This window comes from Balaenoptera borealis, assembly GCF_965194805.1.
Source record: "Balaenoptera borealis genome assembly, chromosome: 20".
Classification (NCBI taxonomy): Eukaryota; Metazoa; Chordata; class Mammalia; order Artiodactyla; family Balaenopteridae; genus Balaenoptera; species Balaenoptera borealis.
Genome location: NC_138879.1, coordinates 20311197 through 20339181, shown reverse-complemented (window position 1 = coordinate 20339181; position 27985 = coordinate 20311197). Strand labels below are relative to the sequence as shown.

The 27985-nt window shown below is 49.0% G+C and overlaps 1 protein-coding gene and 1 long non-coding RNA gene across 4 annotated transcripts in view; both read right to left on the bottom strand.

Moving 5' to 3' along the window:
• The window catches only part of LOC309618132, a 155347-nt gene that overhangs the window by 115156 nt on the left and 12206 nt on the right, over window positions 1–27985 (bottom strand). The gene's annotated exons all lie outside the window — the stretch shown is intronic.
• On the bottom strand, window positions 412–26681 carry ODAD4 (outer dynein arm docking complex subunit 4). 3 transcript variants are annotated; one of them, XM_082371400.1, is made up of 12 exons: window positions 26413–26676; window positions 24588–24719; window positions 24183–24333; window positions 23480–23541; window positions 22830–22995; window positions 21286–21510; window positions 20906–21113; window positions 15652–15738; window positions 8395–8591; window positions 5652–5752; window positions 3895–3979; window positions 412–1136 (listed from the first exon to the last, which is right to left on the bottom strand). In XM_082371400.1, exons 1-12 carry the CDS (start codon window positions 26524–26526, stop codon window positions 598–600), a joined length of 2067 nt encoding a protein of 688 aa, XP_082227526.1. In that variant the 5' UTR covers window positions 26527–26676; the 3' UTR covers window positions 412–597. The 3 variants fall into 3 exon arrangements, with proteins under 3 accessions (XP_082227526.1, XP_082227528.1, XP_082227527.1); XM_082371402.1 differs by lacking the exon at window positions 21286–21510 and having other exon boundaries at window positions 26413–26681; XM_082371401.1 differs by lacking the exons at window positions 3895–3979; window positions 5652–5752 and having other exon boundaries at window positions 26413–26678.

Here is a 27985-nt window from a genome sequence, read left to right as displayed (position 1 = left end):
TCCAGAAAGCCTCCCACAGTGCCCTGCACACAGTAGGCACTCAGCAAGACAAACCAATGGCCAGCAGCTGGGCAGACATACCTCTACTCCCAGGCCTTTCTCTTTCCTCCCCCCTTTAAGCTTTTTGAGTTCCTTGGAGCTCATCCGTTTCTTCACTCTCCTGAAACCCTTTCTTCTTAGCACCTTTCTCATTTCTTCCATGAGGTCCTTGCACAGGGCCTGGGGAGGAGGACCGCATTTCACACCTTGGTCACATTCTGGGTCAGGCCTTGTTTGGGGGTCTCCGTGTTTCTCACCTAATCAGAACATCAGAGTTCTGCTTGGAAAGTGGTACCCCATGCCCGCTTATTCATTCTCTAAGGCTCTTCTGAGAATGGGTGGGGGTAAGGAGAAAAAATGACAGACTCAGGGTTTGTAAGAGTGAAAGATGCACATTTAAAGGGAAAACAGTAATAGAAAGAGACAGAGGTGACCTGTGGGACCCAGTCCACATGTTTTCCTATTAGAGACAAATCTCAGCTTGAAGGTCCAGTTTAATAAGATCTCCATGGTCCCTGTGAACACCAGCCTCCTGATCCTAATGCCTACTCGATGGCTTCATTCATCTTCCTTTTCATCTTTTTCCATTTTTTCAGAATTTTCTGTTATTTCCGGTTCTCTTATTTCTCCCGATTCCGTTTTCCCCAGTGCTTCTGACCCTCTTCTGCCGATTTCTGAAAGTGTCTTCTCTAGTCCTTCCGATTCCCTTGTGCTTGATTCTTCTGAGAGGTTTTGGTCCAGTTCTGAAGGCCTCCTGTAAATTTCTCTTGTTTCCCCTCTGTTCACTTCTGTTAGTTTCCTGCCTGCTTCTCCAGATTGTCCCTTGGCAACATCTCCTGGACCTCCCTCCATCGCAGCTGGTCCTTTTCTCCTTGAGGGGCTGGCTTTTTCTACTTCTCCTCTCTGCGTATGTTCTTCTGGTCCACTAGCTGTGCTCCCCAGGGTTTCCTTAGACAAGTCACCTTCGGTCTCTTTCTCACTCTCCATTTGCTCCCGCTCCCACTGCTTCATCACCTTCTCGGGTTCATCTCTCATTCTCCTCATCGTTTCCTTCTCCTTTGCCATCACTGTTATACTATCCAACATAGTGGCATCTTCTGAAAAACAAGAGAAAGGAGGGAAGAAAGGTAGAAGTTTGTCCGTCTCCGGGCCTGGGGGAACCCCAGCCTGTGGGGGCCTATGCTTCTAAGAGACAGCACCCCTTTCCAAAATGAGTAAAGGGATCATCATTTACTGAGCACCAGCTCTGTTCCTGGCGTCATGTGAGCGGCATAGATTATACCGTTCGGTCATCAAAAAATTGCATAGTGTTACTGATTCGAGTTTGCAGTCAAGGGACCTGAGATTGATAAAGGGGAAATCACACACGATGGTTACACTGCAAATAAATAACTGGCAGAGCCAGGATTTGAACCCAGGACAGTCTGCCCCCAGACCACATTCTTTCTTTTTCCCTAAGAGAACTAGCACAGGTGCTGGGAAAGGACAGAGGCTTCTCCTCCAGCATCCTCATTCTGCATTTCCCTTTGTCTCTGGGAAGCATATTCATCATTTGTTGGGAGGTTCCCCGTAAAATTGTGAGCAGATTGTGGTGGAAGTTCGGATGGAGAGCAATTTTACAACCTAAGGGATCTTTGCTCGTTGTTTTTACCAGCTACAGAGAAAAGTTACCAATCCCTTCCTGAGTCTCCTCCACATTCTCTTCCTGGAAGCCCTGGTTTCTAAGCCGCCTATAGGGGCTCTGGGTTCAGAGCAGGAAAATGACGCGGTTTGGCCAAGACACATGCAATGCTGCCACCTGCTGTCCGGGAGGGGAAGTGCCCAGCAGCTGCCGCTGGCCTCAGGGCCTTCCAGAGGAGTTTCCAGGATGCCTTTCCCAGCACTCCGTCGGCCAAGGGAGGAGGATGCTTGGAGCATCTGCCATTTCCCTGCTGTACCCTTCACATTATTGCTTCTGTGGCTTCTGAGAGCAGTTCCAAGGGTGTGTGGAGGCAGAGGCAGATCTTCTCTGAGGGGATCTGGCCACCATGTGGCAGGTGCTGGATAATAAAAGGCTGTCGGGGCTTCCCTGGTGGCGCAGTGGTTGAGAGTCTGCCTGCTGATGCAGGGGACACGGGTTCGAGCCCTGGTCTGGGAAGATCCCACATGCCGCGGAGCAGCTGGGCCCGTGAGCCACAACTACTGAGCCTGCGCGTCTGGAGCCTGTGCTCTGCAACGGGAGAGGCCGCGATAGTGAGAGGCCCGCGCACCGCGATGAAGAGTGGCCCCCACTTGCCGCAACTGGAGAAAGCCCTCGCACAGAAACGAAGACCCAACACAGCCAAAAATAAATAAATTAATTAATTTAAAATCAGTTTAAAAAAAAAAAAAGGCTGTCATCTGGCTGCTCAGGTGCCCAGAAACCCCATGCCCAAATTCCCGCTGCTGTACCTGGATCAGAGAAGTTTTCAGCCTCGGTGCCTGCAAGGGGCTCTGTCCCCCGAGGAGCCCGGAGCCCCAGCCCCAGTTCCCCTTTACTGCGATTTGGCTGGAGGGAGGGCCCCCTCAGAGGGGCAGACAAACTGCAGAAGCATGGGAAAAGCATGGGTTCCAGAGGTAGGCTGCTGGAGACTGGAAACCGCTGTGGGACTTTAACCCCTCTGCCTCCATGTCCTCATCCGTAAAATCAAGCATGGAATACTTATTTCTTAGTGCTCTGGGAGGGATCAGATGAGTCGGTATGTATAAAGCTTAGACGAGTGCCTGGCATGCAGGAAGCACCGAGTGGAGGGCAGCTTCCCTTATCATCCCTGCCCCTCTGGGGCCCGTCCCTGGTCCCTGTCGACTCCGTGGGGCCTGGAGGCCCAGCCACTTCCTCTTCCCTCACTCCGTTCATGGGAGCCAGTCAGACAGCCTAGAGCAAGGGGGGGGGGATCAAAGGCCTCTCTACTCCCTGGAGCCGTCGGGAGAAAGAATGTGATAAGGCTAGACCGGCCAGCAGGAACACAGCCCTGCCACCTATGCACCTCAGCTGGCCCTCGGGTCCCCTGCCCCGACCCCTGCGCTGCCCACTGCTGGCCCTGAAGAGCAGCTGCCGGCGGCAGAGGAGAGTGCGGCTCTGAGTCAGACTGCTGCGTGATGTGGGCAGATCACTCAGGCTCCAGTGCCCCCAAAACAGTACCTACCTCCTAGGTGGTGAGGACCGAGTGAGATCATTCTGTCTAATGCTTAACCCAGTGTCGGGCCAGCGGTAAGAGCCCCCGCAGTGTAAGCTACTGTCATTCCACCTCTGTCTTTGCTCCTGCTGTTTCCCACTGGAAATGCCCTCAACCTTCCATCTCGTATCTGGAAAATGCTTGGGCATCTTTTGGAGCCTGAAGCGGAAGATTCTCCCTCTTGGAAGCATTCCCTACCTCCCCACAGAACTGGGAGCGCCCCTGCCCGGGCTCTCACAGCAGAGCACCGTCCTCCTGCACAGCAGGCTCCGGTGCAGGAGCCCTGGTCGCTGGCAACTCTAATTGCCTGGCTTTCCCACTGGGCTGTGGGCTCCTCCAGGGCAGGGACCGAGCTTCTGTCTCCTCCCAAATCTCACACCTTCCTGGCACGTGACAAGCGCTCAACAAATGATGAATTGATTAAAGAAATACGGGAGTATTGAAGAAATAGGGCAGACAGCACGGGTTCTGACCCCAGCCCGAGGTCTCCCTCTCCTGTCCCAAGAAAGGCTGGGGTTGGTGGCGGCACTGAAATCAGAATACTCGGTGAGCAGTGCCAAGCCCCCGACCGAAGGAGCAGCAGGAAAGCATGGCGAAGGCTGCCAGAAGGAAAGCAGAGGGAGGGTTCTGAGGTTGCCGTCTTCGGGGCCCCAGAACTCACCTTTCTCCTTCTCATCTTTGAGTATCTCCCTGTAGTTGGTCTTCTTCAGCTCTTCAATGATGCCCTTGTTGGCATCGTCCAGGGCCTGTGGGTGGCAGAGGAGCTGGTGAGCTCTCTTAACCCTGTGTGACCTGTCCTTTCCCCACCCAAGCCCCAGCGCCAGGAGGCAGGGCTGTGCAGAACCCTGCCCCCTCCCCCCCAACCCCCCCAACCCCCCCCGCCCCCCCCCCCGCTCCTCTGAAGACTCCTGCCCTGAGGTTAGTGGATACTATGCACTTGGAACTCCCCACACTAAGTGGTATGAGAGATACCGCGGCTTGCAGGCAACTCAAACTCATTTCCCTCGGGCTCAGGCCTGTTCTTGGGGGTTGCGTCTGTCGACTGAGTCCCACCTTTTTACCTAAAGCTTCTCTTGGCTTCAGCCAATGTAAAGGAGACAAGGCAAGGCCTTCAGCCCTCAGCCAGGCAGCAAGCCACGGCGGGGACTCAGCCACACACTGGGGCTGGGGGCTGGCCTGCCTTCCGAGGGGCTGCCACGGTGTCTGCAGGACCCCCGGGGACCTGGAACTCAGCCTGTGTGCATCCTGACGGCAACTCTGCCCTCTTCGTCGCAGCCCTCCCCGTGACTCGCCCGGGGGCAGAACACCACTAGACACTCAGGAAACGTCTGCCGGGCCTGCACTCTCTTGTGCAGCGTTGGTCTGCCCCCCTCGTATGCTCTCCTGCCCGGAGATGCCATTCCAGGGGGTGAAAGGTCAGGGGCCTGGTCCCGTGAGGAGCCACTTAGGGCCGTGGGTCCATTTGGCTTGACAGGCGCTTCTCTTTGCCTCCTACTTTCAAAACCTGCCCAGCCTCCAAGGCGACCTCAAACCCTCCTTGAGGGGAAAGGCCCAGCCCTGCCTACCCGCTGAGGCTCTCACGCTGAATCCCCTAGTCCCTGTCGCACGGGTCAGGAACGAGGGGGTTGTGTTTTAAGCTTCCTGTAGACACCACACTTCCTGAGGGCCGGGACCACGGTCATCACCTTTGGTGCAGTGATGGGAAGACTTGAGGTCTGCACCGTGTGGTACCCAGAGGCCTCACGTGGCTATTGAGCACTTGAAACGTGGCTGGTGTGACTGAGAAACTGAACTGTAACTTTTACTTACTTTTAATTCCTTTTACTCTAAATGGCTGCAGGTGACTAGCGGCTGCCTGACCAAGCAGCACAAGTGAGTGAGGCAATCACACTGATTTCTTATTGACTCCTGGGGGCGGGTGGGGGGATGGGGGGGCTGGTACTTTTCAAACTGCAAGTCCTAAAATCCGCTTAGGAGGGCTCAGCCAGCATTAAAGAAAAGGAACGAAAAGAAAATAGAATAGAGTAGGAAATATCAGTGTACATAGTAAAGGTAAATATGTTTTGTAAAACTTTCTATTTTTTGTCTGTTTTTACAAATAAAAATATATGTATTGAGGTGAATTCCCTGGCAGTCCAGTGGCTGGGACTCTGAGCTTTCACTGCCGAGTGTGCGGGTTCGACCCCTGGTCCGGGAACTAAGATCCTGCAAGCTGCGCTGCAAGTCGCGGCCCAAAATCAAAAGTTCACAATATGGGTATTGGTTGGGTTGCTATATAAACTGATGGCAGTAACAAACAGTGGAAAGCCACTGCCCTACCCAGAATGTGCCCTGCGGTTGGGGGGTGATAAATATCTGGGGCTGAGGGCCCCGGGGCCCACCCACGCCCAGAGCCGGCCCAGCCGGGGAGAGGCTCACGTTGATGATGGCCTGCTGTGCCTGGCTGTTATGGACGAGCTTCGCTTTCTCCAGGGCCTTCTCAAAGTTGTTCACTGCCGACTCGAAGTCTCTCAGCTTCACTGAAGAGCACGAGGGAGACAGGTAGATTGTGACATTGTGTGCTGCACGATGCGGCTGCCCTGCGGGTGCCGGCGGCCCTCGGGAGCAGCCCCAGGCGGGCAGCATCTGGGCCTCCCAGCACCACCCTTTCCAGACATTCCTGGGCCACCTCACCACTAAGGACCAGAACCTGAGAAGCTGAGCCTTGGATTTCAGGTGCAAAGAGTCAGTGAGGGAAGGGGTCTGTGCCCACATCATGCGTCTCCAGGGGGACAACTCCATCTTGCCCCATCTTTAGATTGTTCCAGAAAAGGAGATCTTTTTTTTTTTTTTTAATGTTCACTCAAATTTGTTAAGAACACTGTGGAGACCAAACAAATCTGGATGGGCTGGCTGTGACTCGTGGGCCAGCGGCTGGGACATCAATGCCCACGCTGGTACAATCTGAACCCAGAGAGGAGGCAGCTCCCCCGAGCTCACTCACCAGACAGGTTAGTGCTGGGCCAGGGATGATGGCCTATGGACTGATTGACTGCCCTTGAAAAGAGGATAATTTCAGGAAGGAAGGAGTAAAGTGCTCACCCGCCAGGGTCTGGGAACACCACACTCCACTTTCTTTACACACCACTGCTTCCTCTTATAACTGAGTACCCCAAGATCCACGCCCCCCCACCCCCCCCGCCCATGAACTGCTTTGGGATCCCCGGGGAAAGAAGGGCCTTGTGTCCATAAGTCAAACCGCAAAAGGTATTATATCTGAAAAGCAATTCTAATATAGTTCTGAAAGTCTGTGGAGTCAGTGAATGAGGTCAATACGTATTTCTTTTTCAAACACACATTTGAAAAGAAGGAAAGTCACTGTAATCCCTCAGAGACCACCCTGAATAAATGTCAATAAATGTCAAAGGAATTCCAGTGGTTAGGGCTGGGCGCTTTCACAGCTGGGGTCTGGGTTCAATCCCTGGTTGCGGAACTAGGATCGCGCAAGCCCTGCTGCACAGCCAAAAAAAGAAAAGTCCTCATAGGAACAGGGAAGAGTTCTAGGAAAAGCCACAGTAATCATGTCTTCCCCAGTTTACAGTTTTCAAGTGGTTTTCTCTATGTTTTTAGGAAAGAATCTACAATATGTAACGAGGCCCATGAGGCCCTGTGGATCTGGCCCCTCACCAGCCTCCTCCAGACTTTCCTGGCCCCCAGGAGCTTGACACTGGTCTCCTTCAGTTTCTTAAATCAGTCAAACTCCTGCCCACCGCCCTAAATGCGGTCCCTTTGGCTGAAAAGTTCTGTCTTCAGATCCTGGAACAGCTGGTGCCTTTACATTCTTAATGTTTCTGCTTAAAAGTTACTCCTCAGGCATGGGGGCAGGAAATAGTTACCAGTTTTGCTCCCTACTGTATGCCCAGCTTTGGTGCCTAGAAGGTGCCAGGTAAGCATTTGTGATGTGAATAAGTGAATGTGTGATAAGGCCCCTGATCAGAGCACCTGTCACGCTTCCTCCTTCTCTGGGGTCAGCTGCGTGCAGGGCGCAGGAGCCCGAGCTCCACTGCTTACTTATTACTGTAACCTACTTGTTTTTTAAGTTCATATTATGAAATATTTCAAATATACAGAAAAGTCGAAGGAATAGTATCATGAACCCCCATTACTCATCACCCAGCTTCAAATATCATATGATGTCACTTTTATGTGGAAGCTTAAAAAATCATACACATAAACTTATTTACAAAACAGAAACTAAGTCACAGACTTAGAAAACAAACTTACCAGAGGGGAAAGGTTGGGGGAGAGATAAATTAGGATAAATTAGGAGGTTGGGATTAACATATACACACTACTACATATAAAATAGATAATCACCAAGGATCTACTGCACAGCACAGGAGACTCTACTCAGTGCTCTGTAATAACCTATATGGGAAAAGAATCTGAAAAAAGAATGGACCTATGTATATGTGTAACTAAATCACTTTGCTGTACACCTGAAACTAACACAACATTGTAAATCAACTATACTCCAATATAAAATTTACAAAATTTTTAAAAATACCAAAATATCACCAATCTTGTTTCATCTGTTCCTCCTCACCCCTGCCCCTTGCTGTTTTTTAACAACTTTATTGAGATGTAATTCACTTAGTATAAAATGCACCCGTTCGTAAGTATATAGTTCAATGATTTGGGGTAAATTTATAGGCTTGTGCAATGATCAGCACAACCCAGTATTAAAATTTTCCATCACCCTAAAAAGTTCCCTCACGTGACCTGCGGCAATCTGCTGAACCACTCGGAGTCTCCGTTTCCCCAACTCTAAGAGGAGGACAATAATGCCTCCATCACTGGCTTGCACAGTGATTAAGTACAAGAAGGCACATGTAAAGGCTACCGAGGCAAGAGGAGTGGAGCTGTTTTGATGACCACATGACACGGTGCTGGTCTGCAGATGAGTTCCTCAAGGGCAGGGCAGCTCTCAGGGGCCCCCAAGCCCTAACTAACTGAGCTTAGCTTAAAGTAGGCCCTACATACGCTGGTCAAAATGCAGGGGTTTATCCCCACTCTCAGAATCGGAACTCTCAGTGCAGGGATACACTGGGATGGTAAGTTCAGGCCACAGGATTCCCGGCCCTGACATGGGAAAGGTAGGGGGTCCTCATGGGGCCCATACCTTGCGCCTGTGCCACCAGAACACTGGCGTTCAGCTGCCACTCGATGTCCCCTTCTTCCTCGGCGCACTGCTGGGACTTCTCACCGTAATTCTGGGCCTGCCAAGCCTGGTCCAGCTCCAAGTAGCAGCGGCCAATCTCGTGGAACAGCCAGGTCTTCTCCAGGGTGGTTTTGGCCAGAGGGATCTTCTCCTCCCATCTGGGGACACAAGAACCAGGGTCAGCTCCTTCCGCTCAGGCTCTGCACTCGGCCACAGGAGGCCGGGCTTCCTACTGGTGGCAGAAGAAAAATTGTTCTCCAACCACCAGTCCTTTTAGAAACAGGGGTGGAGCTAACAAGCATTAACATATTTTTAAACTACCAAAGCTATTTTGGTACATCTATGGGACTGGCTTTGATGATACAAGAGTTGAAAATAATGTTTGTAAAACAGCATTTGAAATAACATAATAACATTTAAGAATATTATTAAGCACATGTAAGAGAAAATCAACACAGAAGAAAGATTGGAATGAAAAAACAAAATATCAATAAAAGTAAGAGCAGGATTAGAATTAGTACTTGTCTTTGGGTGGTGGGACTGAAGACTTTTTCTTTTACTTTTCCATATTTTCCAAATTAATATTTTAACATTAAGCACATTTACTATAAAATGTTTTGTTATAAAAAGATACAGGGATTGGTTCAAGATGGTGGAGTAGAAGGACGTGTTCTCACTCCCTCTTGCGAGAACACCGGAATCACAACTAACTGCTGAACAATCATCAACAGCAAGACACTGGAACTCACCAAAAAAGATACCCCACATCCAAAGACAAAGGAGAACCCACAGTGAGACGGTAGGAGGGGTGCAATCACAATAAAATCAAATCCCATAACTGCTGGGTGGGTGACTCACAGACTGGAGAACACTTATACCACAGAAGTCGACCCACTGGAGTGAAGGTTCTGAGCCCCATGTCAGGCTTCTGAACCTGGGGGTCCGGCAACGGGAGGAGGAATTCCTAGAGAATCAGACTTTGAAGGCTAGTGGGATTTGATTGCAGGACTTTGACAGGACTGGGGGAAACAGAGACTCCACTCCTGGAGGGCACACACAAAGTAGTGTGCGCATCGGGACCCAGGGGAAGGAGCTGTGACCCCAGGGGAGACTGAACCAGACCTACCTGCTAGTGTTGGAGGGTCTCCTGTAGAGGTGGGGGGTGGCTGTGGCTCACCACAAGGACACTGGCAGCAGAAGTTCTGGGAAGTACTCCTTGGCATGAGCCCTCCCAGAGTCCGCCATTAGCCCCACCAAAGAGCCGGGTAGACTCCAGTGTTGGGTTGCCTCAGGCCAAACAACCAAAAGGGAGGGGACCCAGCCCCACCCATCAGCAGACAAGTGGATTAAAGTTTTACTGAGCTCTGCCCACCAGAGCAACAGCCAGAAATACCCACCACCAGTCCCTCCCATCAGGAAACTTGCACAAGCCTCTTAGATAGCCTCATCCACCAGAGGGCAGACAGCAGAGGCAAGAAGAACTACAATCCTGCAGCCTGTGGAACAAAAACCACATTCACAGAAAGATAGACAAGATGAAAAGGCAGAGGGCTATGTACCAGATGAAGGAACAAGATACAACCCCAGAAAAACAACTAAATGAAGTGGAGATAGGCAACCTTCCAGAAAAAGAATTCGGAATAATGATAGTGAAGATGATCCAGGACCTCGGAAAAAGAATGGAGGCAAAGATCGAGAAGACGCAAGAAATGTTTAACAAAGATCTAGAAGAATTAAAGAACAAACAAACAGAGATGAACAATACAATAACTGAAATGAAAAATACACTAGAAGGAATCAATAGCAGAATAACTGAGGCAGAAGAACAGATAAGTGACCTGGAAGACAGAATGGTGGAATTCACTGCTGCGGAACAGAATAAAGAAAAAAGAATGAAAAGAAATGAAGACAGCCTAAGAGACCTCTGGGACAACATTAAACACAACAACATTTGTATTATAGGGGTCCCAGAAGGAGAAGAGAGAGAGAAAGGACCTAAGAAAATATTTGAAGAGATTATAGTCGAAAACTTCCCTAACATGGGAAAGGAAATAGCCACCCAAGTCCAGGAAGCGCAGAGAGTCCCAGACAGGATAAACCCAAGGAGAAACACGCCGAGACACATAGTAATCAAAGTGGCAAAAATTAAAGACAAAGAAAAATTATTGAAAGCAGCAAGGGAAAAACGACAAATAACATACAGGGGAACTCCCATAAGGTTAAACAGCTGATTTCTCAGCAGAAACTCTACAAAGCCAGAAGGGAGTGGCATGATATACTTAAAGTGATGAAAGGGAAGAACCTACAACCAAGATTACTCTACCCAGCAAGGATCTCATTCAGATTCGATGGAGAAATCAAAAGCTTTACGACAAGCAAAAGCTAAGAGAATTCAGTACCACCGAACCAGCTCTACAACAAATGCTAAAGGAACTTCTCTGAGTGGGAAACACAAGAGAAGAAAAGGACCTACAGAAACAAACCCAAAACAATTAAGAAAATGGTCATAGGAACATACATATCGATAATTACCTTAAACGTGAATGGATTAAATGCTCCAACCGAAAGACACAGGCTTGCTGAATGGATACAAAAACAAGACCCATATATATGCTGTCTACGAGAGACCCACTTCAGACCTAGGGACACATACAGGCTGAAAGTGAGGGGATAGAAAAAGATATTCCATGCAAATGGAAATCAAAAGAAAGCTGGAGTAGCAATACTCATATCATATAAAATAGACTTTAAAATAAAGAATGTTACAAGAGGCAAGGACACTATTTAATGATCAAGGGATCAATCCAAGAAGAAGATGTAACAATTATAAATACATATGCACCCAACATAGGAGCACCTCAGTACATAAGGCAATTGCTAACAGCTGTAAAAGAGGAAATGGACAGTAACACAGTAATAGTGGGGGACGTTAACACCTCACTTACACCAATGGACAGATCATCCAAACAGAAAATTAATAAGGAAACACAAGCATTAAATGACACAATAGACCAGATAGATTTAATTGATCTTTATAGGACATGCCATCCAAAACCAGCAGATTACACTTTCTTCTCAAGTGCGCATGGAACATTCTCCAGGACAGATCACATCTTGGGTCACAACTCAAGCCTCAGTAAATCTAAGAAAATTGAAATCATATCAAGCATCTTTTCTGACCACAACGCTATGAGATTAGAAATCAATTACAGGGAAAAAAACGTAAAAAACACAAACACATGGAGGCTAAACAATACATTACTAAATAACCAAGAGATCACTGAAGAAATCAAAGAGGAAATCAAAAAATACCTAGAGACAAATGACAATGAAAACACGATGATCCAAAACCTATGGGATGTGGCAAAAGCAGTTCTAAGAGGGAAGTTTATAGCTATACAAGCCTACCTCAAGAAACAAGAAAAATCTCAAATAAACAATCTAACCTTACACCTAAAGCAACTAGAGAAAGAAGAACAAACAAAACCCAAAGTTAGCAGAAGGAAAGAAATGATAAAGATCAGAGCAGAAATAAATGAAATAGAAACAAAGAAAACAATAGCAAAGATCAATAAAACTAAAAGCTGGTTCTTTGAGAAGATAAACAAAATTGATAAACCATTAGCTAGACTCATCAAGAAAAAAAGGGAGAGGACTCAAATCAATAAAATTAGAAATGAAAAAGGAGAACTTACAAGAGACACCACAGAAATACAAAGCATCCTAAGAGACTACTACAAGCAACTTTATGCCAATAAAATGGACAACCTGGAAGAAATGGACAAATTCTTAGAAAGGTATAACCTTCCAAGACTGAACCAGGAAGAAACAGAAAATATGAACAGACCAATCACAAGTAATGAAATTGAAACTGTGATTTAAAAATCTTCCAACAAACAGAAGTCCAGGACCAGATGGCTTCACAGGTGAATTCTATCAAACATTTAGAGAAGAGCTAACACCCATCCTTCTCAAACTCTTCCAAAAAATTGCAGAGGAAGGAACACTCCCAAACTCATTCTATGAGGCTGCCATCACCCTGATACCAAAACCAGACAGAGATACTACAAAAAAAGAAAATTACAGACCAATATCACTGATGAATATAGATGCAAAAATCCTCAACAAAATACTAGCAAACAGAATCCAACAACACATTAAAGGGATCATACACCTTGATTTATCCCAGGGATGCAAGGATTCTTCAATATACGCAAATCAATCAATGTGATACACCATATTAACAAATTGAAGAATAAAAACTATATGATCATCTCAATAGATGCAGAAAAAGCTTTTGACAAAATGCAACACCCATTTATGATAAAAAGTCTCCAGAGAGTGGGCATAGAGGGAACCTACCTCAACATAATAAAGGCCATATACAACAAACCCACAGCAAACATCATTCTCAATGGTGAAAAACTGAAAGCATTTCCTCTAAGATCAGGAACAAGACAAGGATGTCCACTCTCACCACTATTATTCAACATAGTTTTGGAAGTCCTAGCCACGGCAATCAGAGAAGAAAAAGAAATAAAAGGAATACAAATTGGAAAAGAAGAAGTAAAACTGTCACTGTTTGCAGATGACATGATACTATACATAGAGAATCCTAAAGATGCCACCAGAAAACTACTAGAGCTAATCAATGAGTTTGGTAAAGTTGCAGGATACAAAATTAATGCACAGAAATCTCTTGCATTCCTATACACTAATGATGAAAAATCTGAAAGAGAAATTAAGGAAACACCCCCATTTACCATTACAACAAAAAGAATAAAGTATCTAGGAATAAACCTACCTAGGGAGACAAAAGACCTGTATGCAGAAAACTATAAGACACTGATGAAAGAAATTAAAGATGATACCAACAGATGGAGAGATATACCATGTTGTTGGGTTGGAAGAATCAATATTGTGAAAATGACTATACTACCCAAAGCAATCTACAGATTCAATGCAATCCCTATCAAATTACCAATGGCATTTTTTACGGAACTAGAACAAAAAATCTTAAAATTTGTATGGAGACACAAAAGACCCCGAATAGCCAAAGCAGTCTTGAGAGAAAAAAACGAAGCTGGAGGAATCAGACTCCCTGATTTCAGACTATACTACAAAGCTACAGTAATCAAGACAATATGGTACTGGCACAAAAACAGAAATATAGATTAATGGAACAAGATAGAAAGCCCAGAGATAAACCCATGCACCTATGGTCAACTAATCTATGACAAAGGAGGCAAGGATATACAATGGAGAAAAGACAGTCTCTTCAATAAGTGGTGCTGGGAAAACTGGACAGCTACATGTAAAAGAATGAAATTAGAATACTCCCTAACACCAAACACAAAAATAAACTCAAAATGGATTAGAGACCTAAATGTAAGACCCGACACTATAAAACTCTTAGAGGAAAACACAGGAAGAACACTCTTTGACATAAATCACAGCAAGATGTTTTTTGATCCACCTCCTGGAGTAATGGAAATAAAAACAAAAATAAACAAATGGGACCTAATGAAACTTCAAAGCTTTTGCACAGCAAAGGAAACCATAAACAAGAAGAAAAGACAACCCTCAAAATGGGAGAAAATATTTGCAAACAAATCAACGGACAAAGGATTAATCTCCAAAATATTTAAACAGCTCATGCAGCTCAATATTAAAAAAGCAAACAACCCAATCCAAAAATGGGCAGAAGATCTAAATAGACATTTCTCCAAAGAAGACATACAGATGGCCAAGAAGCACATGAAAAGCTGCTCAACATCACTAATTATTAGAGAAATGCAAATCAAAACTACAATGAGGTATCACCTCACACCAGTTAGAATGGGCATCATCAGAAAATCTACAAACAACAAATGCTAGAGAGGGTGTGGAGAAAAGGGAACCCTCTTGCACTGCTGGTGGGAATGTAAATTGATACAGCCACTATGGAGAACAATGTGGAGGTTCCTTAAAAAACTAAAAATAGAATTACCATATGACCCAGCAATCCCACTACTGGGCATATACCCAGAGAAAACCGTAATTCAAAAAGACACATGCACCCCAATGCTCATTGCTGCACTATTTACAATAGCCAGGTCATGGAAGCAACCTACATGCCCATCGACAGACGAATGGATAAAGAAGATGTGGTACATATATACAATGGAATATTACTCACCCATAAAAAGGAACAAAATTGGGTCATTTGTAGAGACATGGGTGGGTCTAGAGACTGTCATACAGAGTGAAGTAAGTCAGAAAGAGAAAAACAAATATCGTATATTAACGCATGTATGTGGAACCTAGAAAAAGGGTACAGATGAACTGGTTTGCAGGGCAGAAATTGAGACACAGATGTAGAGAACAAACGTATGGACACCAAGGGGGGAAAGCGGTGGGGGTGGGGGGTGATGTATTGGGAGATTGGGATTGACATGTATTAAATTTTTATTTTAAAAGAAATATATGTATTTTAATGTAAAAAAAAAAAAAGATACAAATGGATAGGTGAACGCTCACAGGCCTCTGTCTTTTGGCACCTAGACACCAGGTGCCATTCGGGAAACCATATGACGTAGAACAGAAGGCTCTGGTGATCAAGTCTATTCTAGTCAAGCAACAAAGGCCTGAAGGACAATTTCTCTCTGTGTGGTCAAGCCCGCCCCTGAGCCTCCCTGGGGCTGAGTCACCCCACTGGAGCAGGTCACCAGCCTCAGGGCTGGACATCAAAAGTCCAGCAGTTAAGCCCTCTGGAGAGCTCAGACTTCATTCCCAGTGACCCCACGTGACTGCACAGAGTGACAGAATAACCTCTGAAGAGCTCCCAGAAGTCAATGGTCCACCTGGTCCTGAACTTGCCCAAAGTAAGGGTTACCTGGAGTACTTGAACAAGTCAGATTCCTGAGCTCTAACCCAGACCTGTAGAATGAGAATTTCCAGGGGAGAGGCCCAGTCATTCATACGCCTAACAAGTGTCCTCGGTGACTCCTGTCACTGGGAAATTTGGAGAAAATGCTGATTCTATTCTATTAATTAATTTAACTGATGAGCCACAGAGTTTACAAAGTGGCTTGCCCCTGGTCGCTTAGCACAGCCAGGAGCCAAACTTGGGTCTTCTGATGCCTCTTCGCCTGACATCCTGCCCCAGTCTGGGAGTCCAGTGGGAGGGTGGGATGTCCTGGCCCCAGAGTAGGGAGGGGACCGTCCCGGGTCACTCACGTGTCAATGGCTTGCTGGAATTTCCCAACTCTGGCAAAAACCCTGCCAATGTTGTCCAGGGCCCTGGATTTGGCATCAGGAAGATCACTGTGGGGAAGAAGCAAGACAAGGCCATTCTAGGCACTACGGAAACTGTAAAGAAGGCAAAGATGGGCCAGTTGGAGGGACGATGCCCAGGCTGGCAAGGCTGCGGTACCCAGGCCCTCTTGAGCCCTGTGGCCGGGAATGGACATTATCGGGACTTTTCCAGAGGGCAAACAGGCAACAGTTGCAAAGATATCCCTTTGGTCCAGCAACTCCCCTTCTAGGAATTCACCTCCAGAATATAATGTGACAAGGACACTCAATAGGGTGGTGTTTGTAGTAATAAACAGTGGAAACAATCTGAATGCAATCAGTGCAATTTTTTGTGTATGAAAAAAGTCCCTGATATATTAAGTTAAAAAGTCAGATTATGGGAGCACATACAACGTCCGTTGCCCCATTAGTGTTAAAAGTGAATGTGTGGGCCTGAAGCAGAAGCTGTGCTCAAAGCTCTGACGATGGAGGAAGGGGCCACGAGCCCAGGAGTGCAATAAATGCAGCTCTAGAAGCTGGAAAAGGCAAGGAAACAGATTCTCCCCAGAGCCTCTGAAAGGAGTGTGGCCCTACCAACACCTTGATTGTGGCCAGTGAAACTGCCTTCAGACAGCTAACCCCCAGAACTATAAGAGAATAAATGTGTTGTTTTAAACCACCAAAAAATAAGTAAATAAGTTAAAAAGCGGGCATTTCAAAAAGAAATAGAGAATGTAAATCTAACTATTAACAGTGATTACCCAAGGGAAATGAGAGTATGAAGGAAACTTTTAATTTATCCATATAATCTACATTTTTTTTCAGTATTCACGTGTCATCAGAAAAGCGATGAGTATATTTCCATAAATAGAGGTGGGGGAGGGATGGAGGGGGAGTTTGGGGTTAACAGATGAAACTATTATGTATAGAATGGATAAACAACAAGGTCCTACTGTATAGCACAGGGAACTATTTTCAATATCCTATGATAAATCAAGTGGAAAAGAATATGAAAAAGAATGTATATATATTTATAACCGAATCACTTTGCTGTACAGCAGAAATTAACACAACACTGTAAATCAACTATACTTCAGTAAAAAAATTTGTACCTTAAAAAAAAAGATATTTCCATAAAGAAAAGGCAATCGCTCCCCCCTACACTGGTCCTTTACTATTACCGTATTACCATATGAACATTCTGATCTGTTAAAAAATACCTCCTTCCCAACAAATAAACCAAGAAAGCCCTCCCCCAACTGCAGCCCCCTCCCCCAGCATCCCCCCCCCCCAGCCCCGACTCCCTCCCTTCTCAGGCAAGCTCCCCTTCTTCCCTTCCCCTCAGCCCCTGGCCCACAGTGGCAGACTTCCTTGTCTTCCAGGAAACTCTGCTCTGATTTACTCTCCCCACCATGGCCGCGCTGCCTTTTAAATGCAAACCTGACCAAGCCATCCCTCTACCCGCAGACATACCCACATCTGTCTGCAGTCTCACCGAAGCTCTGTGTGTGCTGGCAAAGGGGAGCAGCCTCAGTGTCTGTCCGCAGGGATGCAGTTACCTGCGTACATACTGTGGGTGCTGAAATACCTTCCTGTGAAGCCATTCGAAGAATGAGACATTCCTTTCCAAGGCACGTTGTTTTTTAAAAAACCACAGAAGTGAGTCACTTCTGTTTTAAAAATCCTATGTATGTGCACATGTACATAAATATGTAGGTAAATACACTGAAAAGGGGCCGGGGGACACATCTCAACGCGGGGAGTGTGGTGTTGGGGGCTGGGGGGAGACGTTAGCACCACACAGCTCTGGGTCAAGCACAAGGCCGCGGACTGGTGTGAAAACAAAGCCCTCATCGGCCCTCACTACTTCCGGCTACGGTCCTCCCTCCTCAGCGCGGCCTCCCGTCCTCCCACGCCCCACAGGTCCTGGCCCCCCTGCCCAGCACACGAGCTGCCGCTCCCCCAGCCCTCCACCCCTGCCCTGCCCCTCTGCTTAGGGAGCCACCCCCTTGTCCTATCTTTTCCCTCCCTCCTCTCTTCGGCTCCTCGGCCGTGTCTGCTGCTCTGATGTCAGCCTCCCCTTCCAGAGTGGGTGCTCTTTTCCGGTGCGAACAGACAAGTTGAAATATGTTAATTTGTTCGTAACAATAATGTGTAGTGTTATCTTTGACAGTAATGGGACTGAGAAAGTCTGCCATCAAGTCATCCACAGAGTAATCAGAGAAAGGAATTGAGGGCTGGGGTCACTGAAGAAGCAGCTCACACAAGTCGGGATTTGAGCTGCGCCTGGAAGGATGGTGGGCTTTGGAGGTGGGGGCAGGGCTGATTCCACTGAGGACACCCATGGGGCACACAGGTAAGACTCATGGGTGAGACTGGAGGCCCGGGGACTTCCCTGGTGGTCCAGCGGGTAAGACTCCAGTGCTCCCAATGCAGGGGACCTGGGTTCGATCCCTGGTCGGGGAACTAGATCCCGCATGCATGCCGCAACTAAAAAGATCTCACACGCCGCAACTAAGAGCCGGCGCAGCCAAGAAAAAAAAAAAAAAAGACTGGAGGCCCGTTTGTGGATGTTGCAAAGGAACTAAGCTTGTTTAAGGAACACCTCTGTTTGCTTAATCAGCCACTTAGTGCACATGCATCACATGCCCATGACGTGGCAGATGCTGGGAAGAGAAAGGTCTACAGGGCAGGTGAGAAACGTATGGCGTGTGGAGAGGGAGCACAGAGGAGGGCTGCTAGGTCACTCTGGGGCGCATGGTGGGCTTTCCCCAAGAAAAAAACACTTCTTTACAATTTGAAGGCTGGGGAGGAGGGAGCTGATGAAGAAAGGGCTGGCAAAAGAGAAGGCTGAACAGAAGCAGAGCCGAGAGGCGGTGGCCAGGGCTCAGGATGCCCAAAGGCCCGGAGAGAGCCTGGTCAACCGAGGTCAGGATAAGTCAGGTCAGGAAGGACGGTCTGAGCTGAGCAGAACCGGGTGCTGGAACTGTCTCCTGACCACTGGCTTTGTTTTGCACAGAAGGGCCAGCTGGGCGGCAGGAAACCCAGGTCGGAGGAAACAGGCAAGAAGTGAGGAAGGTCTGGACTGAGCTGTGGGAGGGAAAGAGAGAAGGGAATGTTCTCTCGATGGCAGGAGGAGGCGTGGATGGGCCATGGCGGGCTGGCGTGAGCGGTGAGGGGAGGGACGTGTCTGGGAAGCCACCTTGGCTCCTTCCTGGGGACTGAGTGGCCACCAGTGCCATCTTCACGGATAGGGGGCCCTGAAGCAAGAGATTTGGCAGGAAGATGAGGGGTTCCACTTTGGACATGTTAAATTTGGGGCTCCTGTGGGACATCCAAGTGGAAATGCCTTGGACTCTGTTGCATATGCAGGTCCGGAGCTCAGAAGGGAGGCAAGAAGTAAAGATTTATGTCTTTAGGGCACGGGAGAAAGTTGGATCCAAAGTACTGTATATACTTATTTAATCCTCAAAATCCCCATGAGTTGGTATTATTATGCCTTCATTAGAGATGAGGAAACTGAGAGGGTCAGCAACTGAATCGAATCCACACTGCTTCTAAGTGCCAAAGGCAGGAATCAAATTCAGGTCTGTCTCCAAAGCTGGTTGTTGTTTGCTTGTTTTCTACTCCTGGAATGGCCAACATGCGAGATTCCTGCTCAGCACGGTGAGGGCAGGTGAGAAATGAGCTGGGAATGGACGGACAGCTTGTAGGACTCGGACGAGCAAGGGGGAGAACACAGGTGGCGGGGGAGAACACAGGTGGCGGGGGAGAACACAGGTGGCAGGCGTGTTCAGGAGATCCAGTTTGACCCAGAAGGGTGGACTGACATTGGAGGGCTGTGAAGAAGTGGATTCAGAGAAGGCCCTGAGTGCCAAGTGAAGGCATTTGCTTTTAACCTGCAGCCAGTGAGGGCCCAAGGCCTGTGTGTCAGCAGTGGAAGGACAGTCGACAGGTGAAAATCAGCATGTCTCTGGAGGTGACGTGTGGGAGCAGCTCGAGGCAGGGAGAGGTGAGGGCTGACCTGAGAGGAAGTGGGAGGATGGGAGGGACTCCCCTGGTGGTCCAGTGGCTAAGACTCCGTGCTCCCAATGCAGGGGGCCCGGGTTCGATCCCTGGTCGGGGAACTAGATCCCGCATGCCACAACTAAGAAGTCTGCGAGCCACAATAAGAGATCCCGCATGCTGCAACTAAGACCCAGTGCGGCCAAAATAAATAAATTAAATACATTTTTAAAAAGTTAAAAAAAAATGGGAGGATGGGAGACTGAGAGAGGCTCAGAACTGTGGGGCGAGTAGAACCGGGCAAGAGAAGGTCACAAATGACTCCAGAGGTTAGAACCAGGGTGCCCAGAAAGCGATGGCACCCCTGAGAGGGGCCATCAAGTCTCGGGAAGAGTTGGTTCCCGAGAACCAACACAGTAGCCATCACGGATACGCAGCGCTGTTCTGAGATCTTCATGTGAACTTCTGCATGTCGCCCTCCCTCCACCCTATCGGGTAAGGGCTACTGTTATGTCCATTTGACAGAGGAGACCCAGGCTGCAAGAGGTTAGTTAAGTGCCTGCCTAAGGCCCCACAGCTGGGAGGTACAACTTCGAAGCCCAAGCTCTTAGTCAGTGCCATGGTTTCCGAGACCCTGCTTGATCCAACCCCTACCTGCTTGGTCCAGCCTCCTCTCGGCCTTAAGCTCCCTCCTGCCTACCTCTGGGCCCTCCCACAGGCCAAGGTGTCCCCAACACCCAGTCAAGTCCTCCTGGAATACACTTTTCGTAGCACCGGGTCCTGTACTTTTTCCTTATGACACTTAGCACAGTTGCGATTTATTAGCTGTGTCACTTTTTGTTTTATCTCTGCAGGGAAATGAGCCTTGTGTCTGGCCACTGTCTGGAGTGGCATGTCTGGAGTTGATGAATGCTTGTGGAGATGACATAAAAATAAAAATATCCCTAAGAGCCAAACCACTGGGAGCTTTTTGGAGTTTGGGGCCACTACCTTCCTCTTGTGGCAAAAAAAGCTGACAGTCTAGGTGTGCCCTTGTCCTGGGAAGGCGGCTCCTCCCTCTGGGGGAACCCACCTCAGGCACGCAGGGCAGAAAGGGGGAGCTCAGCCACCAGCAGCCCTGGCAAAAGGCCGAGACGTAGCCCCCGCCCCAGGCCTCGGCCGCTTGGCCTTCCAAGCCCCTGCAGGCACTCACTATTCCTTGGCGATCTCCAGGTCCTTCCTGTGGCTCTGCAGGGCTGCCACCATCTGCCCCAGCTCGATCTGGGCATTCCCTATGCAGCTGTGCAAGTTTCCGACCAGTTCGTCCTTGTTGGGCACCTCCTCTTTGTTCCATTCCAGCACCTTCTTCAGCACTTTCTCGGCTTTCTGAAGGCTGCCTTCAGCACTGCCGCTGGTCAGCACTGGGAGGGGAGAGAGGGGATATGGAGCGGGGAGCAGCGCCCCCCTGGCTGACAGGGGAGCCCACTTCCCCCTCCAGATTCCATCCACAGGCCAGCGAAGCCAGGGGCTCCGGCTGCCATGCGGCTCTGTCCCCACCTGGCCACAGGCCCGCCCTCTGAGAACACCACCCACACATGTCAATGTCCTCCAGGCTCTTGAGGATGTAGCGGGCCGTCTGCGAGGGCCGGCGTTTGCGGTCCCGCAGCCACTTCTCTTGCGTCAGTTTCCGGTCCCGCTCCCTGGCGTAGATGGGCTTCTGCTGCCTCCAAAAGTCACTGCGTGCGTCCAGGTAGTTGATGCCCGTCACGATGAGGTCCTCCACGGTCAGGCCGCGCTTGATGGTGCCTCTGATCAGGTCTGTGGGCAAGGGTGTGGGGAGGCGTCTAAGGGGAGTCACCTCCTCTTGGCTAAGGGTCTCCCTGTGGGGACCTCTCCCTGGAATTGGGGGACAGTAATGAAAGCAAGAGCACATGCGTGGGAGAGTGGGTCTAACTGGGTCCAGACGAGGCCAGAGCCCCTCTTTTCAAGCACTCCCATGGCACAGGGCTTCGGGCATAGGCCCCTTACGGCAAGACATGAGGAGCTAGCAAAAGCAGCAGCCGGTGGATAGCTTTCTGAAAAGCTCCCAGCCCTCGGGGCTCCCTTGTTTCAAGCTGTGTCCTCAGAGAAGACAAAGTAGAAATGCACAACCTGGTCCAGGTTGCCAGTGACAAGCGAGTCCCCAGGTGCCAAGTGTGCCAGTGCAAGCTGGGACCTGGAGGGGCATGCCCGAGCTCTGCCCACCTGCCTAACCAGGGGTCAGAGCTGGGAGCAAAGCTGCAAGGCCACTTGGGTAATGTTCCGGCCACCTCTTCCCTCCATGGAAGCTCCTCTGCAGGGAGGGAAGCATCCAGGCCTGTTACAGAGGAGTTGTGCCAGCAGTGAAGCTGCCCCTGGGACGCAACCTGCCGGGAATCCTACACAGGACCTTGGGAAGTCAGTTCTGGAGAAAAGGCATCGGCTTCCAGGGTGATCCCTGCTCAGGCTCAATAGCTAATGGCAACACTCCCACCACCCATGTTTATATGAGACAGTCATATAATGAATGTCTAATGAGGAAATAGGCTCCGTCCTATTTCCTCTCCCTGCCAGCATGGTGTGGTGGGAAGAGTGCTGCACTAGAGGTTAGGAGACCTGGGCTCTGCTGTCAACTCCACCACTAGCTTGCTCGTCACCTTGGACAAGTTACTCCCCATTCGGGGTCTCTCTGATAAAAGCAGGGATTAGAGCAGATGAGGTTTTAGGACATTATAGTTCCACGGTCCTAGGATTCCCCTTCTAGCACCTCCACGCTGGATTCCTTTGCCCTCTGTACAGACTGAAGGCTCAGGGGATACCCCTTCGGGGACCGCAGTGGTAAATCTTCGGCGTTCCCTCCCAGGGTACCATAGCACTTAAGAGCTCTGGTTCAGAAACTGGACTTCTTGGATTCAAATCCGAGAGCCGTGTCACTGAGTTACTTAACCTCCCTACGCCTCAGTTTCCTCATCTGGAAAATGAGAATGGTAGCAAAACCTTTCCAGAGGAACGTGTCGGCAAATATCCTTTGAAAGGCTCTGCCTCTGGCTTATACGTTAAGCATCCACCCCAGATTTCCTTTGCCCCGAGTTCCCTGGTGCAAAAAAAGTGTCTGAAACCTTCATCCAACAGGAGCTTCTCCAGATACTCCTTGTCCACATAGAGCTCGCCCAGGAGCTGTCGGATGATCTTCTCGCTCTTGAGCGAGCCCTTCCGCTTGGACTCTCTCTTGGGATGGTGTACGAGCTGTCTCACGGGATGAGGCTTCTGCTGGGCTTGCATGCTCTGGGAATATGGAGCAATACCCAGCAGAGCCTCAGAAAGGAGCCTGGACCACCCTACCAAGGTCCCCTGAGCCTGTGATCCCAGACCGCTCCCTCCAGGACCTCCGTGGGCTGAGAACCATGGAGTGTGTCTGGTCCAGGAACAGCTACGCTCCCAAAACCCCTCAGGAGCTGGGGCAGAATCTCATGACTGCCCGCACTGGCCAGGAGCTCATCACTCCCAGGCACGAGGGCCATTAAGACTCGTTTCTTTTTAATTGGAGTATAGTTGCTTTCCAGTGTGGTGTTAGGTTCTGCAGTACAGCGAAGTGAATCAGCTATATGTATACCTATATCCCCTCCCTCTTGGGCCCCCCTCCCAGCACTGCCCCCATCCCACCCCTCTAGGTCATCACAGAGCACCGAGCTGAACTTCCTGTGCTCCTTAGGCACGTGTGGCCTCTGCCTTCCGAAGGAGATGATGTCAGAGCAGCCAGGGCCCTTACCTCCGCCTGCTTGCTTAAGAAGGACAGGTCCCCTTTGTTCTCCAGCTTAATAGAAGAGGGACCTGCAAGGACAAAAGCTGGGGCTCAGGTCGGCCGGGCCCCCAGGCACAATCTGTCACACATTTTATGTGGAAATAGTTGCCTTTGGCAGGAGGATGGTGGAGGCTGGCTAGCAAGTAAATGGGTCAACACCCCTAGAAGCCAGGCAGCCCCCACTAGCCTAAGGCCACAGCAGGCCCTGGGCAGGGGTGCTCTCCATTTCCACACTCTGCCACCCACAGTGGCAAGCTCTCCACCCACCCCCACCCCCACTGAGCTGATGGGCAGAGCCAGCCCTTGGTGCGTATGAGGTAAGGGAGGAAGCCAGGGACCGGGGAAGCCTGGGCTCAGGACTTCATTCTACCCTATGACACCAGGCCAAAAAGAGGCCTACGCGTCTGTCTTGGGGTGAGTGAAATGGTGCTTCTCATCTGGCTTTGGAGAGAACCAGACACTGCAGTGCTCAGTACGGTGGATCGGGGACTGGTCTTCCCAGTGGACAGTTCCTAATCCTCAAGGAAATCGTGAGCAGCCAAATCCAAGCTTGGGACTCTCTGTAGTCCTTCCAGTGGTCGCTGCTCACCCAGTGTACCTCAGGCCTTCCCCCAAACCCAAGGATTCCAAGAGCCTCCTGGATAAGGGCATAGGCCTCACGGTCACTCACTTCCCACTGAGTTGTTGATGGCTTCCTGGGCTTTCTGAATTCCAACTTTGAACTCCCGATCGGGCCTCAGCTTGTAGCCTCGATGATAGAACACCAAGGCAAATTCAAAGTCTCCCATGGTGTACAGGGTCTCCGCCTTTTGTAAAATCCCCTGAAAGGAGAGGAAGGCAAATCAAGGAGAGCAGACAAGGCCTTCTAGGACTCAGGTGTGGTGGAACAGAAGGGTCCCTGGGTTGAGGATAAATGTTGGGATACAGGGGCAGAGAGCCAGGCAAGTAACCTATGAAGGGAAACGGCAATAAACTCCAGGCAGTCTGGCTGGTTCTTCAACCATTACTAATCAGAGGCTGCTGCAGGCGGTGGCAGTGATGAAGCAAGAGTGAGTCCTCCCACCCTTACGGTCACCTTGCAGAAAGTCGGGTCACCCTGGAGTGAAGCCTCAGCATCTGCCAGGGATTTCTCCAGCTCTCCCATCTTGAGGAAGCACTTGGAGCGGGCAACCAAGCAGTTCTTATCTCCGTTCTGAAGGTGAAGAGCCTGAGGAAGAAACCACTCAGATCAACAGGCACCAGGCAGGGCGAGGTAAGAAGCCGAAATGGACACAGCCGCCCAAACCCTCCTGCCAGAGTTTCAAGGGGACTCCACAGGCCAGCAAACAGGTCTTTGGATCTTTTCAGACTAAAAGCAGCACCCCACTGATCTCTGCTCAGTCAACTAGGTTATCCGCATCTGGCTCATCTGGAACAAGGTAAAATCACAAGCTATTGTGGAAACCACTGGTTGAGATGTGAGAATATACTACCCTGTGGATATGTGGAATTTCTCCTAGTGTCTGGGACGCCTCCAGTCCACTCAGAATCATAGGGTGTCTGGTGCACAAAAATTCAACCATGAACCTGTAATGGCTGCACAACACATTCAAAATACTACTCGAAGGCTAAGCGTTCTGAAGGCTAACAAAATGGATTTTAGACAATCTGCAACTTGGTTATCCATTCCGCGTGCCCTCTCTTTTTACATAGCTTATTGAGAATGAATCACTATTTCAGGGGATTAAGATGAAAATGCCGGGAAAATGGAAACTGTGATTTTGGCCCTAAAGCGGCAGCAGAATGCTTCCACCCTTCTCCTCTTCCACTCTTCTCATGTCCTCTCTTCTCCTGTTTGAGATCATTACCATAGTCTGCAGTGTACTGTCCTTCCTGAGGCATCAGACTGTACGCACCCCTGTCTAAGACCTTCACACTTTTCCAGGAAGAGGAAGTAGCTACTTACTTTCCTAGAAAAGGCCACTTCTCACCTAAAGCTATAGGCCCTCGGGATGTTCTTTTCTCACTACCTGAGCTTCTCCAGGATGAAACAGGATCCAGAAAGAGGAGAACGCGCGGGGGCAGGGCCCCTGAACTTAATTGTTGGCCCATCCGATCAATTATTTTTGGTTTTAGGATGTGGTTGGTGATCCAAAGGGCCAAAAGACTCTAGGTAGCAGTTGAGAAGCTTGACTTTAGGGGGCGCCTTAGGACTGGTTACAGGGCTATCCTACCACTCCATTTGTAACAAGCGGGCTATTTGTTATAAAAGAAACAGTCATAAAAACATCCAAAAGCTTATTTGGGAGACAGTACAGTAGAGTATGGTGGTTAGCACCTCAGCACTGAAGTCTGAGTGTCTGAGTTTGAATCCTTCCTCTGCTACTCGTTAGTTCAGTGATCTTGGGCATGTTACTCAACTTCTGTATCAGTTTCCTCACTTACAAAATGGCGTAATAACAGCACCTCCCCCATAAGCTTGCCACTTAGCAGTATGCCTGGTATCCTAAAATAGCACTCAATCCCCTTAGGGTCGGGTGGAGCGATTTATACTACAGTAAAGTCTTACGATGTTAGTTATTCACTGACCACCTTCCAGAAGCAACCGTGTGCCACAGACTTCACTTCTGCAAGCAGCCTCCCAGCCAATCTCCCGGCCAGTTTTGGGAAACTGAGGAAGGAGGCCAATCGCGAAACATTTGAGTAAAAAAGTAGGAGACGAGGTCACTGTTAACACAGAGGTTGGTTTTTAACAACCAGGCAGAAAGCAAGTGGGAATTGGTAGAAAACGGCCAGACAGGGGCTTATCTGTGACAGTTGCGCATCCATCAGTAACTGTGGAATAATGGAAACAACAGGGTGGTTCAGGCATCATCAGGACCTCAGTAATGGGTGGCTGATAGGTTCAGAGCGCGACTCACGTTGCTGAAGCTATGGGCGGCTTTAGCGAACTCCCCGCACAGATAGAGCCGCTCGCCCTCCGCCATGTAAGCGGGGAAGGTGCTTCGCAAGCCTTCAGTTTCTGGGTCCGCCATGGTGACGCAATTCGGAGACGATGAAGTGGAGAAAGGGAGGAAAATAAGCCTGAGAACTTCGGCCTGGCTTGCGGAAGCTCCGTCTCTTAGCAACAGGGAGACGTAGAGCTACTTCCGGCCCCGCCCCTCGCGCGCAGGGCTGAGTCCTGGGCACAACCGCTGCCAGCGTGCGCATGCGTCCAGGCAGCCGCGCTGAGCGGGGCGAGAACGAGCGCGTGGCCAGCGGCTGCACGGCGCCTGCGAGGCGGGAGCGCTCTGTAGTGTTGGCTGTTGCACGCTACATCGGTTCTTCTCGGCGTTGCGTGGCGTTCAGAATTTACAGCCAGGAAAACAGGAAGAAGATTGGGGGCAGAATTCCAAACAGGAGTAAGGCATTCGTGTCAAGGATATGTGCACGTGTACCACCATCAGAGGGAGAGAGCCCTGGACTTTGGAGTCGGAGTGCTAGGTCTGTGTACACTCACTGCGTGACCCTGGGCCAAGCACCTAAGGGCACTAACCTTCAATGTGACACATTTAGTGAGCACCTGGCAGGCCCTCACTCCCTTCAGGCGTTTCCTGATATCCTTCCGCATACCACCACTCCCCCCCAAAAAAAGTGGACTAGGTTCTTCTAGGTTCCAATAAACACCCTGCATTTACTACATATTTTTTTAAAAGATATATTTGTTTTTGGCTGCAGGGGGTGCTTTCTCTAGTTGCCGTGTGTGGGCTTCTCGTTTCTGTGGCTTCTCTTGTTGCGGAGCAGGGGCTTCTGGTGCACGGGCTTCAGTAGTTGTGGCACAAGGGCTCAGTAGTTGTGGCTCGCGGGCTTAGTTGCTCCACGGCACGTGGGATCCTCCCAGACCAGAGACTGAACCTGTGTGCCCTGCGTTGGCAGGCGGATTCCTAACCATTGCGCTACCAGGGAAGTCTCTACTACATTACTCTAGAACGTCAACTTACAACGCCAACGAGATTGTGAGGGTCTTAACCTTGTATTCACAGGGGGAGCTAAAAACAAAAAAAAATCATTGTTAAGGTTTAAATAGCAAAAAGACACCCTTAACTACACACAACTACACACCAATGAGTACATGTAAAGGTGGCGAAATCTGAATAAAATCTGTGTCTATTTTCTAGTTGAGATATTGCACTAAAGTTTTTCAAAATGTTACCATTGGGGGAAACTGGGTAAAGGGTACATGGGATGTCTTTGTATTATGTCTTAAAACTGCATATGAATCTGTAATTATCTCAAAATAAGTTTAATTTTAAAAAAGAATACCTTTAGTACCAATATAAAAAAATAACATGATTTCTTTCCTGGAAGAGTTCTGTCTAACCAGGGAGAGAGATGCATAAACAATAATGACTACACAAAGTGATATTGTTATTCAAAGTTCTGTGTGCCTGTGAGGGAGATGAGGACACACTTACTTTAGAGCTACAGTAATGGCATTAGCATAAAGATCAATGG